Source organism: Eurytemora carolleeae, unplaced genomic scaffold (genome assembly GCF_000591075.1).
Source record: "Eurytemora carolleeae unplaced genomic scaffold, Eaff_2.0 scaffold297, whole genome shotgun sequence".
NCBI classification, from domain to species: Eukaryota; Metazoa; Arthropoda; class Copepoda; order Calanoida; family Temoridae; genus Eurytemora; species Eurytemora carolleeae.
This window is the reverse complement of record NW_019396222.1, coordinates 90,433-106,520: the sequence shown is the minus strand read 5'-3', so window position 1 is coordinate 106,520 and position 16,088 is coordinate 90,433. Positions and strand designations below refer to the sequence as shown.

At 35.8% G+C, this 16,088-nt stretch overlaps 1 protein-coding gene across 2 annotated transcripts; it reads left to right on the top strand.

The window, feature by feature from the left end:
- Window positions 1-32: 32 nt before the first annotated feature.
- LOC111698571 (uncharacterized) lies at window positions 33-16,088 on the top strand. Of its 2 annotated transcripts, XM_023468929.1 has the most exons (26): window positions 33-265; window positions 414-2,376; window positions 2,763-2,952; window positions 3,370-3,558; window positions 3,732-3,979; window positions 4,054-4,213; window positions 4,441-4,576; window positions 4,943-5,011; window positions 5,713-5,781; window positions 5,974-6,009; window positions 6,143-6,579; window positions 7,056-7,150; window positions 7,313-7,538; window positions 8,060-8,499; window positions 9,443-9,498; window positions 9,846-9,952; window positions 10,077-10,161; window positions 10,314-10,410; window positions 12,189-12,259; window positions 12,609-12,683; window positions 13,587-13,661; window positions 13,897-13,992; window positions 14,505-14,571; window positions 14,786-14,904; window positions 15,288-15,329; window positions 15,419-16,088. In XM_023468929.1, exons 1-26 carry the CDS (start codon window positions 146-148, stop codon window positions 15,551-15,553), a joined length of 5,403 nt encoding a protein of 1,800 aa, XP_023324697.1. In that variant the 5' UTR covers window positions 33-145; the 3' UTR covers window positions 15,554-16,088. The 2 variants fall into 2 exon arrangements, with proteins under 2 accessions (XP_023324697.1, XP_023324698.1); XM_023468930.1 differs by lacking the exons at window positions 14,505-14,571; window positions 15,288-15,329; window positions 15,419-16,088 and having other exon boundaries at window positions 14,786-14,898.

Here is a 16,088-nt window from a genome sequence, read left to right as displayed (position 1 = left end):
GAATCTATTTCTCTTCATATTTTTCATTTTATGATTTAAGTGATAAATATTCTGTGATAATCTCATTTAATCTTATAAATTGCATATATTCATATTTTATATTTTCCACCTATTTATTTTATATTTACCGACTTTCCAGACAGAAATGTGGAATGGGGGAGGAGGGAATTGGAATCCAGGATTTCCTGGTAATATTCCAAACCTCATGGGAAACATGTTCAACCAGTTTCAGGGAAACCTCAACAACTTTCAACAAACTCAGCAGGTTGGGAACATCAATTTTAGGAAAATCCTTATATTGATTTTTAACAATTATATCGCAAAAACTTACTTGTTTTTAAAATAATTATTTTTTAAAGATTAACACCATTGTTTATTTATAAGTTTATTAACTTTTGTTCATTATTTTAAAGGGCTTTGCGAACCATCAGCAGTTTAATCAATGGCAAACCGGAAACAATTTGTTTCAACAAAGATTTGGAGGTCCCAGACCTCCACTGTTGAACAGCACAGCTCCTCCATTACCTTCTTCAAGACCAGGTCCACCCTTACCAAAAGGATCGAACCCTCCTCTACCCAAAGGTGGGAATCCTCCATTGCCAAGGGCTGGAAATCCTCCTCTACCCAAAGGAGTAAACCCTCCTCTTCCAAGAACACCGAACCCCCTTCCACCCAGTGCATCTAACCCCCCTCTGCCTGGACAGAAACCACCACCTCCACCACCTAGCGAACCTAAACCCCCGCCACCCGCCGCTACTCAACCTCCTTTGTCAGGGATGAGTAATCCTCCTACTCCTATTGGAACTCCTAGTTACAGTAAACCTCCTGTTTTAACGGAGACTAAACCCCCTCCTCCCCCTCCACCCTCATCTGGAAACACAGGGAATGCCAAAACTACCAATGCCACGGAAAATCGGCCGAAAGGTTTGATGGAAATACTTGTGGCACCTCCCCCACCCCCTCCACCTAACCAGGAGAAGAACAGTAGCTCTAACCAGAATCAAGGAGGCAAAGATGGAGGATGGCAAAAAACAAATCGTTGGGATAAGCCAGCTGTAGAACAAGACAGTTTTAAAAACGAGTTTAACCAATCAAATCCACTGGGAGCAGGTCAATGGCAAAACAGTCCTATCAACGAGTTCAACCAATCAAATCCACCGGGAGCAGGTCATTGGCAAAACAGTCCTATCGGAAGGGGAAGAGGAAGAGGTAATGGGAATCTTGTGGGTGGAAGGGATGAATCTGCATCTGCGAGAGGACGAGGAACTCCTTTCTTTGCTAGAGGTAGAAATGACGCCTCCTTCATGACTGGAGGGGGGGATGCTCATAATTCAATGGAAAAAGAAAGTTCATTTCGTGGGGGAAGAGGTGAACCTCTGATAAATAGAGGAAGGGGAGGGGGAAGTATTCCATTTGGAAGAGGTAGAGGAATTGCGCAAAAGTCTATGGAAAGAGATACTTCATTTGAAAGAGATGATTCGTCATTGAAGAAGGGTGAAGCTCCGGGTGCAATAGGTATAGGAAAGGCGCCAAATTCGTTTGAAAGAAACTCTGTTTCCAGTAGAGGTAGAGGTGAAGTTCCATTTGCAAGAGGACGAGGTAACGCTTCAAATTCAATGGAAAGAAATAGTTCAGTCAATAGAGGAAAAGGAGAGTCTTCGTTTGACAGGGGAAGAGAGGAAATTCCATTCGCAAGAGGAAGAGGAAATCCGTCAAATTATATGGATCGGAACACTTCCTTCAGCAGAGGAAGAGGTGAATCCTTTTCACGTGGGGGAAACTTTCAGAATAAAGATTTAAGTCAAGAGGGAAATTTTGATATTAATTTCCAGCAGGAGAAATCAAATGAAGAATTTTATAATGATGAATTCAATGATGATGAAGCATTCAACGATAGATTTAACAGGAATTACGATGATGAAGAAAATTACAATGAAGGTGAAGATTATTATGAAGGTGGTGAAAATCAAGGAGAATATTATGACGAAGGGAATGAAGACTACAATACCTATGAAGATTATGAGAATTATAATGAAGAAGATGAATGGGGAGATGAAGGATACCATCAGGACGTAGATTCTAGTTACAACGACCAACCTGCGGACTGGTTTAAAGGTCAGAAAAGAGGGGATGGACAAGGTTCTCTGAAAAACATTCAAAGCAGTAATCTTGGTAACCCTGGGCGAGGAGCTCAAGGTCCAGGTCGAGGTGGTTCTAGAGGTGGTTTTCCAAACCGGAATAACAAGGATGGTGAATCTAAGGAAGATTTTGTTCCTAAAAAGTCTAATAGTCTGTCAGATAAAGAATGGATTTGCTCTAAGTGCTCAAGGAAAAACTTTTTAAGAAACGACTGCTGGAAATGCAAAACTTTAAGAGGTAACAAACACTTAATATACGTAGAAGTAATAGCGTCACATTAATTTTAGAAGCATTGTTAAAACATTGCATTGGATAAACAGATATTTAATTTGTTTTCGGTATCATATGTTCCTCTTAAACTTAATATTTTTGTAACAAAGTTTATGAAAAAAAAAATGACAGGAGTTAGTGTACTGCAGACTTGTTTCTGTTTTTATTGAACGAACTCATTTTTTTTTTAAATTTAAAGAATGATTAAATGCCTAAAGAAATCCTTAACACTGTTTTGCCTCCAAGGACCCATATCTAAGGGTATTATAATAAATATAAAAAAATAGCTATAATGAATTTACGATTCACGATAACCTCCGTGCACGATTACTTCTACTTTAAATATTTCCTAGACGGCTCCTTGCCTCCTGTCGAACAGCCAAAGGCTGCTTTGGAAGATAAGCCAAAGGCTGCTATGGAAGATAAGTCAAAGGCTGCAATGGCAGATAAGTCAAAGGCTGCAATGGCAGATAAGTCGAGAAACAAGGCGTTAAAACCTGGAGATTGGATTTGTCCAAAATGTGAAAATCACAACTTTGCCAGGTGGGACTCATTCTTTTTTTGTATTTTATTGATTTTATTCAGTAAAGTTACCGTTGTTGTAGTTTAAAATGGTATTACAGGTAAAAAAGGTTATGTATTATTTACATCGTTACCCTTTAAACCTTTTTTGATCAATACTAATGAAGATATTGTCGTTTTTCTAACTTGTAAAAGTGTTTATGTCTCGATTGTTTATGAGGCAATCACTTAATAGTGAAACCACAGTTGAAGAAAAAAATTCAATTAAAAAATTCCGGATATTCCACGCAGTCTTGATCAGACACTTAATAAATAGAGGTTTACTGAACATTAGGCCCACAGTCCCTTTAATACACTGGAAATACTTGAAAACTTAATTGGAAGGGGCCTCAATCCAAATATTTGTAAAAAGAAAGTTAACAAAACATATCTGTTTAGTCGAAAAGAGTGCTACAAGTGCAAAGAGAAGAAGTCTTTGTACCCCCCGGAGGCTGAGCAAGGATGGGATTGTTTTAAATGTAGTATGTACAATGCACCTGGTCGGAAGAACTGTTCTAGGTGCCAAGCATTGGCAAAAGTCAAAGGAGGATGGGACTGCACAAGATGCAAAAGTTACAATTTTCCCAGGTTTGAATATTATTTATATATTGGATACGCTGACAGTCCCACATATAGACAAATTATTTTATACCTTACCTTTGATTAAATTCTAATTTTTACTGTTTATCATTTTAATTTATTGATACTCAATGTTGACTGTTGACGTCAGTATTTTGATTGTTTAAAATTGTTTAATACAGTCGGATCAACTGTAAGAAGTGCGGGAAGGCTCTGGAACCCTCTACGAACCCTGTCCAACCCGTCCTAAACGATAACGACTCTAAGCGGCTGAAAGCTATGGAGGATAAGTATATCCAGGAGTCTGATAACAATATGAAGTACTGGCTTGGAGGAAAGAAAACCAATCTTTCTTCGGATCAAATCCCAGGATTGGAAGAGGAAACAGATCATCCAGCTCCGGGATCTTCAAAAGATTCGATTCAAAAAGGTTCGTGTTATTTAAATGACTTGTTGAAAGTTTAGTAAATTTTCTGAAAGTGTTATTAATTTAATATATTTTAGGAGACACTGACAGTAAAAGCTTAGAAGTGTCTAAAAACAAAGAGAACAACGAGCTGAAAGCATTTGACGATATGTTCTCGAAGTGGGAGGTTTCATATAATATTTGGAAAAGCCAAAATATCTCTAACCCGGACAGAAAATATGTTGACGACTACCAAAGGTAACTTTATAAAGTTAAACGGCAAATTACATTTAAAAAACTTTGTCCGGGATGAAAATCCACAATTCCTTGATTAATAATAGATTCAAGTAGATTCATCTTGAGGTGGATATGTGATTGTTAGGACGCTGATTTAATTTGGGACTTGAACCTCCCTTCTGTTGTCGGAGCAACTCGCCACAATTCTTGATTTGAGAATCTATTTTTTTACTGATAAATATTTTTAGGGTGATGGAGGGAATGCGATGTAAGCTGTTGGAGAAGAGGAACAGCCTCGAGGTTGCCCACGCCAAGAGGAAGAAGATGCTGGAGGCCTGGAACGAGGACAGTACACCAAAGAAAGTTGAGCCTGTAACATTCCAGGTGATACTTAAAGGATGGATCACAAATCACAATTTTCAAACCAAATTACGATGTTGAAAAAAGGGTGTTCCATTTCGACCCTCTAAAACTAGCAGTGCGATTTCAAATACATACCACCGTCCACCAGTGCTAATATTGTTAATATTGAAGTTAGCTTTCAGAATTTTTTTCCTTTTTGCTAAAAATATTTAAACTTCAGAGGGCTTTTACCCTTCCAAGTGACTTAGATCTATTTCTTTTTCCCTAAAAGCTTTCATCAATGTTAACAATGGTGGTATCTAAGATTGTAATTTTAAGTTTTGAGAGCCAAATTGAAATAATTCAGGAGATTATCAAATTATATTTATATTTTTATATCTGTTTTAGTCTGCTCCCCTGAACACCAGCAAGGATGATGCTGCTGAGATTGCCAAGAAGATTCTAAATAACTCGGAGGTAAGTTTTCCAAGGGATTATTATGCGTGAGTTTTGTAACCCATCATTTGTATATAAAATATGTTAGGCAGAAAATTAAATTATGGCTACTTCTAAATGGTAGCTTGGCTAAAATTTGGTCGGGCTACTGGGATCTTTGTTAGCAGATTGAATTAATAACTGAGCAGGAAAGAATTACAACTCTGTCCTGTACACATGGAGCCGCAAATCTCATGATTTGGTTTGGTTTGATTTGATCTGATTTGATCAGATTTGATCTGATTTGATTTGATCTGATTTGATCTGATTTGATCTGATTGATCTGATTTGATCTGATTTGTGAATTGAAACCTCACCCTGTATAAAGGAGCCTAAAGCAATCCCTAAATCTTATGAATTGAATTGAATTGAATTGACCTGATTTGATCTGATTTGAACTGATCTGATTTGATCTGATTTGATCTGATTTGATCTGATCTGATTCGATCTGATTTGATCTGATTTGATCTGATTTGATCTGATTTGATCTGATTTGATTTGATCTGATTTGATCTGATCTGATTTGATCTGATTTGATCTGATTTGATCTGATTTGATCTGATTTGATCTGATTTGATCTGATTTGATCTGATTTGTGATATAATTTGTTTAAAAATAACTTACCAGTCAATTTTTTAAAACAGAGGAAATTAAGAAAAGTAATTTTATTATTTTACGAAAAGGATTCGGACGAGGAAACTGCAGTTGAGAATAATAAACGACAGCAACAGCAACAACCAGACTATTCTAGGGTAAGCTAGAACAAATCAAAATCAAATTCAAAATCATGAATTTAGCAGAAGTGTTTGATTTATCTCATTTTTTCATTATTCTCATCAGGTAGAATTTGTTGGCTAATTGAACTACTTCTCTTTTTTGATAAATTTTCCCTCTGGCTGAACTTGTTTTTAAATTCACATCTAATTGTTTTCAAATTCTATTAGGTGAAAAGAAGCAGATGGGGAGAATCTGAAAATAAGGTACGACATTTTTTTCATAATTAAAACTAGACAAGCAAAAACATCATGAAATGGAGGGAGATGGATAGTTAATTCTATGTGTTGAAGAATTAAAAAAATTCTATTTGAAAGTGATCAGCTGTTTTTTGTTTAGAATATGCCAGGAATCGGTGAAATGATGGACTTGGATGAAGACATGGAAGGGAATACGAGAAATCTAATGAACATGAGGGGCAATATGAACAACATGAACAACATGGGCAGTATACATAACATGGACAAGATAGGCAACATGGGCAACATGAACAACATGGGCAACATGGGCAACATGAGCAACATGAGCAACATGGGCAACATGGGCAACATGGGCAACATGGGCAACATGGGCAACATGGGCAACATGAACATGAGAGGAAACCTGAACAACATGGAAACTTCGAATTTGGGAAATATGGGTAACATGGGAAATATGAGAGGTATGGGCATGAACAACATGAACGAGAGTAGAAATATGAACAACACGGGTGGTATGGCTATGAACAACATGAACAATGCCTCTACTGCTAACTCTCTGCTTGCCCTTAGACGAAGGTTATTATTATTAGTCTTGCTTTATCTAGATGTAATACTCAATTTTTATTGGTTGGCTGGTTGGTTGGTTTGGCTTGTTAGTTGGTTGATGGATTGGTAAGTTGGTTGACAGGGTTGTTAGTCGGCATTTTGTGTATTCACATTTCATAATCTTATTGAAAAGGTCTTGAAAAGATAGAACGGACCTAGGAAGTTAAGTCAACAGAGGCCGAATTTAAAGAATTTGAGCCGAGGCTTAAATACTGTTGGTTCCACTTAAAATTGTATTCAATTTTTAAAGTTTTTAAGCTGGCGCTCAATTGAAACCAGTTTTTTGGGGATTTAAGACGCGGCTTAAATTCATTAAATTCGGACACCGGATTCCTCTTTTCTTGGTTTATTGTTCTTCCTCTAAGAATCTACAGAATATTTATTTTTTAAGCAGAGAAATGATTGATTGGTTGGTTGGTTGGTGGATTTATTTATTTATTTATTAGGTTAACTGAGAATGCACCAAGTCTGATGGAGGGCCTAGGAGAGATCGAACGAATGGATAATTTACGAAAGTCTAGTTGGATACGGCAGGGTCCAGGTCGGAACCATGTTTCATTTAGATTAGATAATTCAATTTCAAATCTTAATATTATCTCAAGTAATTAAAGTACTAATTGAAATACTCAATAAGATACCACTATTAGCATTATGTTCCAAGCCTTGTTAAATGTTTCTCCCATTAATTAAAATACACATTCAGGATTATCAGACATTTTAAACTCCGAGGACATGTTTGACAGTCCTGTTCCTGGTCGACCCAACCAATACAATCAGGACTCAAACATTCGTGAAGAAGATTTGTTTCAACGTAACTCGAGAATAAGAGATGATGTGGGTTCCAGGGGATCTAGTTATAACTATTCTTGGAACCCAACTGCAGTCAAGGATTATGCTTCAGATGTTCCCGCTCCTCCCCCTAGTCTTAGGTATTCATACTACATAGATCCCACCTCCTTTACTACATAGATCCCATCCTCCTTTACTACATACATCCCATCCTCCCCTGCTACATAGATCCCATCCTCCTTAAATACATAGATCCCATCCTCCTTTACATAGTTCACAGTCCCTCTATACATCTAAATTATCGGGTATTTACCTGAGGCTCGACCTAATGAATATTTGGCAATCCCTTCATTGCATGTTATTTTTTGATTTTGTAATCTAATCTACTCCTGTACAATAAAGTAATGAAATGTTGATCATATCAAGTATTGAAAGAGAAAACACTCTTTTTGTATTAGAGCTTCTTAACTTTGGAATGATATCCCTGATAGTGTTAGATCTTCAAAAACTCGGAACAGTTTTAAGAGAAAATATTTAATATGTTGCAATTTATGCCCCTAAATATGCCCATGAGCCGCGCATGTGATTTTCTTAGCTTGCACAAGCCAAGTTTATCCAAGCATGTATTTTTTATTCATCTACATTATTTTTTGTATTTTAGGAAGGAAGATTTTAAATCTTTGGAGTTTAAACCTCAGACCTTTGACTGGGGGCATAGGGATGAACCTAAAGCTTGTTTTGAGTCCTCCAGTTCAGGCCGAGGGTCTCAATACCATGAACAAGATTATCAACAAGGATATGAAGGAGGTGGATATGGAACCGGAAACTCTGAATACGGAACTGGGTACGATACTGACTATCCACCCGGTAATAGATACTCAGAAAGTGGAGCTGGATATCCAGCTGGTGGACCTGGATATTCAGATAATGGTCCCGGATATCCAAGCAGAGGCCCTGGTTATTCCGAAAGCGGCCGTGGATTTTCATCCACAGGTGCTGGGTATCCGGATGCCGGACCTGGATATCCTTCTCGAGGAGGTGGATATCCTCCTAATGGTCCCGGATACAGAGGACCTGGTTCGAGTATCAGCAACTATTCAAGTAAATTTTTATCATAATTCTTTTTTTCTTCTTTTTTTGCCACGCAAGTCATTATGGAATCATTGAGGATAATCTGGGTAAATAGTTATATAGAATTGGTTTAAAACAGGGGTGTACGAGGGGGGGGGGCACTGGGTGCAAGTGCCCCCTACGGGGGGGGCACGCATAGGGGGTCTCAACTGTGAAATGATGTTATATGATGTGGGGAAAAAAATTAAAAATAAGTGGTTTGGCAACAAAAATTCAGCAAGTAAACCCCTGAAAATTTCTATCCTTTTTAATTCTTTAATCAAAATTTCAGCAATTAAAACTATTAAAATTACTATGATATTCCACGCAAACAAACCTAACTTCTGTAATAAATTATGATTTTTGATTTATTATGGAGAAAATAAACTTTATTTCAAAAGGCATGTTTTTATCCTTTTTATTACAATTCATACCCAAATATTCAGCAAATAAAACCCTACACGTTTTTTTGCTGCTCCGCGCAAACATATCTAATTTCTGAGAGGAAACATTATCTTTGAAAGGTGGAAAGATTTATCAAGAAAGGAACTAAGTGTTTGCCGCAAACTTAAATTTGCTAATCCCTATTTCTTTGAAACCTAATGGTGTTATTTCAAATTTGGGCTTTTTCATAGCTCATAAAATTCATAGTTTGAAATATCAAAAATCTACAACATCGGGTTGGACAGATTTGAGTTTGGAGTTTTTGGCAAAATATAATTTCCTTCACAAATCTGATATATAATCAACAAATACATGTTCTTAACCAAGCAAAGGCTAAGTATGAAAGATACACGGTTCTTTGATATATATAAAAAAACTAATCTGTAAGTTTGTCAAAAAAAGTAAACACAAAAAAAGCGCGCATAGCGTCCCCCCCCCCTACACTTAAGCTCTCGTACAGTCTTGGTTAAAAGATTGATGATTTCTCTAGATGAATGGGAAGCTCCGCCCCCAGCACCTGCTCCAGCTCCTCCTGCCGGCAAAAAGGTGAAACCCTATTTTCGAATACTCAATATTTTCATAAACTTTCGCATCTGACATAAATTTTATCATAAAAATCCAGCAAAAATGTACTTTCCACCATGTTTGCATTCTTCAAGTATTTTTTCGGTAATTTTTTCTTAGTATTTAGTCAGATCTGACCTGACCTGATCTGATCTGCAGATCGATATCATGGCTTTATATGGTCGTAAGTCTGACGTTAAGGCTGTGCCAATTCTGACTGAAAAGCCCTGATATAGAAAGAATATGACTTTAATTACATTAATAAGTTTTAGAAAGGTTTTTAATATTTTAATTATGTTCTTCAGCTATGATACATCATATTGTTCTAGGTCCATCTTGATGACCTTGTATCCCCCCCGGGTCGATATACCCGGCCCCCTAGGCTGGTCATCATACTCAGAGGACTACCTGGAGCTGGAAAAAGTCACGTGGCCAAGTAAGCACTAAGATCGGATAATTTTTCAAATTATTTAAATTTAGTATTTTAACATGATTTCATATTTTGATGGTAAGAATTTCCATATCCTGTTTATCCCTCTCTAATCCTTTAAATGGTTCAGGTTAGTTAAGGATAAGGAAACGGAGGAAGGAGCTGACCCACCTCGTGTTATGGCTCTGGATGATTACTTTATGTCAGATGGACAGGTAGAGTTATTTTATATATTAAGTATTCATTCTTTTTATAGGCTTTATTCTCCTTAAAAATTATTATGAATCAAAAGAACTCTGCGTAAGGTTTTATTAATATTTATTTTAGTCCTATTGATGTGATGAACCAAAATAATTTCTGTTATTAGTATGAGTATGACGAAGATCTAGAGGACTCCTACAGGGATTGTTTAGTTAAAAGCTTCAAGAAGAATATTGACGGTGGATACTTCTCATTCCTGATAGGAAACATTTTATTCTCATTCTTAATTCGTAATTTGTGTTATCTCTATCGTGCAAACTGGTCTTTTAATATTAAGCTTTGATATGCAGATTGCAGAGTACTTCTTTTTAACAAAATTTAAAAAGAGCAGTGAATTTTTTCTCTGGCTGTTATATCTCCTTTTTCTCTGATCATACATCTGTTTTGTTCTTCTTTTTTAGATCTACGCATTCTAATCTCTTGTAAACAAGGGGAAAAATGCATTTTGACACATATTTCTGATTGTTACCCTCTTGTTTATGCCTCACAGAAACGGACTCATAAAACTAATTTAATGTCGTCTTTCCTCAACTTGAAATTAAAAAGACTATATTCTAACAATTTTCACAGCCATGGCCGCAGGGCTCAGGCCCCTAGCAAGTTTTATGAGTCCGTTTTTTGAGGCATTTGCGTGGTGAGGCGTTAACATAGCACCGTTTATGTCTGGTCACACTAAGCATTCCAGCTTTTCATGATACAGGGTCTATGCTTAACTAACCAGGAAAGCTCGGGAGACATATTTATTATATTCTTGCAAGTTGAAAAAAATAAAAGTCACTGCTAAGCGGGGTTTGAAAATTCTTAGCTTATCCATTGTCAGAATTCCGCCTTAATAATGACAAATGGGATAAGAAAGGTTAGGAAAGGAGTGGATATTTTTGACAAAAGAATTCTTGAAGTTCATCTCAGACAGTGCTTCAGAATAAAGCCTTGTCTACAGCTATCTTTTCCTCGCAGCCGGCAGAGTATAAACTGGGAGGGGGAAGAGAGAGAGAGAAACCCCTCCTTCTCTGCACTATTATTTTCTTTTCTTTTTTTCCAAGTAGGGTGTTCTGGCATGTTATTTAACACAGGATTCGTTTCAGCCACAAGAAACTGGAGAGAGTTGTATAAGAACCTGACTGTTCTGAGCTCCCTTGATGCTTATTCATAGAACCAGATTCAATCGAAAGAGTTAGCGTCTTTCAGACGAGTTCGGACATAGCAAACCCGTGGCCGAATTTAAAGAATTTGAGCGGCGGCTTAAATATGGTTGGTTCCACTTAAAATTGTATCAAATGTTTCAAGATTTAAGCCGGCGCTTAATTTAAACCGGGTTTGGGCAGTTTTAAACCGCGGCTCAAATTCTTTAAATTCCCTCTCAGGCTTGTTATTAAGGAGTATTTTAAAGCTGCCGGTAGTAAAATCTGGATCCAGCTAGGTAAAAATCTTCCATTATCCAGTGTAATACAGCGTTAAAAATTAATTCGGGCCTTCAATGTTTTTTGTAGTTCCGTTTATTTCTTTTCCATTTGTGTGCAAGGGTCTATACCCGGCCCCCATATACACCCCTGGTTAAAGTTTCTCTAGTTTGCCATTTTATTTCTCTCACCCTGTATCTCTGAATACTATAAGAAGCGCCTTTTAACACCTAGTTGTTGCTTCTCTGAAAGCTGAATGTAATCTGGCAAAGTACTTCTATACTTTGCCTCCACGACCTTTTTTCTAGGAAGGGGTGGGGCCGGAGGGGGGGGGGTGGAAGTTTGTACGTACAGTACTGCGCATTTTTTCATTCTGTCACTTTAAAAGTTGAACCCCAGTTGTCTGAAATGAATTGATAAGATAACATTTAAGTCTTTAATTTGAAATCCTCATCGAGTGGGGAACTTAAACGAATTATTTCCAGCATTTTAAATAATAACATAACACAACATAACCAGCTTTGGTAGAAGAAGAAAAGTGGTTAAATGCTGTTCAGATAATGAATAAAATGTTAATGTAGTTGATTGCATCAATCATAAAGTTGATCATTTCAAGAATATGTGGAGTCATGCCAAACAGAACGGATTCGAGGTAAACAAAACAAATCTACTCCATAATTTACGAACATGTGGTCTTGAGCTTGTGAAACAATTTATGATTTGCCTCATGCTTTAATTTTGATTTTGAGTTTGAGTTCGAGTTCGAGTTCGAGTTCGAGTTCGAGTTCGAGTTCGAGTTCGAGTTCGAGTTCGAGTTCGAGTTCGAGTTCGAGTTCGTCGGTATTGGTATTGGTATTGGTATTGGTATTGGTATTGGTATTGGTATTGGTATTGGTATTGGTATTGGTATTGGTATTGGTATTGGTATTGGTATTGGTATTGGTATTGGTATTGGTATTGGTATTGGTATTGGTATTGGTATTGATTTTAATGATGTTCAGGTTTATATTTGTGAAGTAGAGGCCGACCTGGAGAAATGTTTAGCAAACAATATACATAAACGCACAGAAGAGGAGGTAACACATTTTTGTAAAGGACTAAAGACGTAGTATCAAAAGACCCTCCATTTTTTACAGTGGCATGTCCGATTCACAACGATTTCCTTTAAGCATTGTGTAATCAAGATTAATAGAGATGTCCATGTTTTTATCTTTGAAATGTGATTTTCGATTTTCCCTTGGGACTGACTTATCTAAGTGAGTTGAGGATTTATGTGACAAAAACAATGAAGGAAATTAAAAAAAATTTAAACTGAAGAAATGACGATATCTACCAGAACAATAATCAGATAATGGTTTTAAGCAAGGTAAGGTAAGGCCAAAAGTACTTTTGTACTCAGAATACACCAAATTCTTTAATTCACAATGAACTCAGTTTCGGTGTCTGTACGAATGTATAGTGGTTTTTTGTCAACAAACGCATCCGAAACTGGACACAAACCAACGCATTAAATTGAACCCAGTATTCTAAGACAGGGAATAAACGAATAAACAAACGGACGAAAAAGGGAATTATAGTAAATAGATCTGCTTTAAAAGAATAGAAATCTCACTTCTCATATTGAAACTGAAGATATTATTTTGACAGTAGCCTAATTAGATTGTTTGTAAACACCCTGCCAAACCAGTTTTTAGCTACCGAAATCAAATTTATTGTGTATTCCAAAATTCTTTTTGTACAGTAAATAAATTTTCTTATGGACCACCCTTGGTGTTAAAGGTACCACTGTAAATTGGACATTACCCCTTGATATGGGTGGTCATTGGCCACTTGAAATCACAGAGCCAGTATATTTTAGTCAATCAAGATTTCAAAGTTAACGTTCCTTTTAGTTCTAGAAGAACAGGAAATCTTTGGAATTTAAAACTTGCAAAACTTAAACAATTAAGAGGTTGGACTCAATAAATAGTTCTCTTTAGATTAAACAGCTGAAGAAGACTTGGGAGAAAACTCCTTCTCATATGAACACTCTGGATATAAGTTCTGTACTGCAGGTTAATAGATATATTTATGGCCAGTGCTTAGGATACTGGATTTCTGGGTCAGCCATGTGATTAAAAAAATTCGAAATCTGGGTCCAAACAAGGGACCTAGACCATGGGCCTGAAATTTGGATCCTAACCGATACCCAGAATCTGGATCTGAATCAAGGACCTGAAATCTGTTCTATTTCATCCCAAAAAAAACGAATTTTGAAAATTTAAGAATTTAATAATTTTGGTTGTTAAGGACGACGCTATCGACAGTATTGAGATGGTTGAAGAAGTTCAGACCGTTGATGTTAAAGAAGAAGTTGTAAAGAATGATGATGAGGAAGAGGAGGAGGTAATGGGACACAAGGATTCAAATGAATACTTGTTAACTGAGAAATTTTCTTTAAATTATTCAATAATAACTTTCTAAATATAATCTTTAAGAAAGCTTCACGTTGTTTTAACTGCTTAATATTTGCTTCATTAGAACCAAAACGTTTTCCAATGGGGAAATGTTTGGTGAACATGCTATTTTTTCTTTTAAAAAGAATTACCAAGAAACTGAACTTTTCCTGGTCTATTTTAACTTTAGTAGTTTTCAACATTTTATAATAATATATGTATATAATATATGTACAATGTGCATAGTATAGTAATTGCTTCATTATCTTAATACTCAATTTACATAGGTGACAGACGATTCAATAATATTATAAAACAATACTTAAATAGTAACAATTTCGTATTTTAAAATGTATAAGAAAAATTTATTACATATATGTATGTATGCACTGTACTTGATATTGACGATTGTACATGTAAACTGAACGTATGTACATAATCTGGAAAATGTTTGCCCCTCAGGACACAGAAGAAACTAGTTTTCTAAAGACTAGTAAATGGGAAATAATGGATAGAGAAGATAAACTCGGTAAGTTTAGTGTATGTGCACTCCTCGTTCTAAAGAGACTGTTCCGAAAATATTGAAAGATTTCATGAAACTGCCATGCTTTCATTAGTACTCGCAAACAGCCTCTTTTTTGTTAGCCCTAATCAAGTTATGATTTGATTTGAACAATATTTTTTGTATTTTTAAATGAGCATAATTATAATATTGCTTGATTAATTGATTAGATATATTTCAGCTCGGCTGGATGGAACTGGAGAAAAGGTGAAGAAACGTCTAGATCAGCAGCATACAAGTATAGAGGACTGGTTGGAGATTGGAGACAACTATTCTAAGAAAGACGACGGAAAGAAGAGGGTAGGAAAATCTTTTTAAAATCCTAACTTATTGTCGCAAAGATGTCTGGCCTAAAACTAAGAAGAAGACATGTTAATTTCAAAATATCTGAGATTCAAACTGCATCTAGAATAAAAATCAAACTTAAGTCTTCATTTTAACTTACTAAAAAATTCTTTATAAACTTACATTTAAGGAGAAAAACTTCAAGCAATTCGACATATTCATATTCCACTCGTATTTGATTGATATTATTTAGGAGAAGAGAATATTATTAAAAAGTTTAAGAGATAGAATTATGGAGACAAACAGACGGACAAAGATATAGAAAATATTAAAAGAAATAATGATAAGTTGTCTTTGTCTAACAATAATTTTATAGATACTATCGTTTTCTTTCCTAGGTGAGGTGGGCGGATTTGGAAATGAGAAAGGAGCAAGCCAAGGTACATAATAACTTTTATGTAATGAATATTTGTAAATGTAACGCAAAATACTTTTTATCATACATTTATATTTATCTTTTAAAACGCAGGTGAAAGAATTTGGATTTGTGCTTGGACGCAAGATGTACGCAAACAATGCTGAGGCGGATGCAGAAGCTGCAAGCTTACTCACTAATACAAAAATTATTCCAAACCGATTTCAATCGGAGTTCCACAATCCATGATCATTCAATCAATTGGAACTGTTCGAGAACCTAACTACAACTATTTGACCCCTTATAACTCAGCATGAAAGATTATTTTCTCACATTTAAACTATATTTTAACAATCTGTTTTTAAATGAGAACTGTATAAAATATTAATCTCATAAGTCAAATAATGGTATGATGGAAATCTTTTAGACAATAAGATTTTTTAAAAGTATTATGCCAAGTAAGATCTAAGCAAGATTGCTTTTTTAATCTGTGGAGTTTGTAATTTGTGAATTTTAATTAACGTAAAAATTAGGTCATAGGCTTTTTACATTATGCTTTATCCAGACCAAAACTTTAAATGAGTATTGGTTGGATACACCTTAAAAGTTTTTATTCAATGCTGCTTAAGATTTACAGTCAATTTAGAATAATTCATTCAGTTCGAAATCTCCTTAACTTGACCCTGTGCATTTTTTACGTATGTGTTGAAGATGTGCATATACCCTATTTGGAATTATAGTTTTTTAATGTTGTCGTACAAATAAAAAATAATTTTGTAAGCTA

Excerpts from the sequence above, each read along its gene's own strand:
- LOC111698571 (XM_023468929.1), top strand. The coding sequence starts at position 146 with ATGTGGAATGGGGGAGGAGGGAATTGGAATCCAGGATTTCCTGGTAAT. Across the intron at positions 13,993-14,504 it reads ATGATGAGGAAGAGGAGGAG|GACACAGAAGAAACTAGTTT; the intron begins GTAATGGGACAC and ends TTTGCCCCTCAG. Across the intron at positions 14,572-14,785 it reads GGATAGAGAAGATAAACTCG|CTCGGCTGGATGGAACTGGA; the intron begins GTAAGTTTAGTG and ends GATATATTTCAG.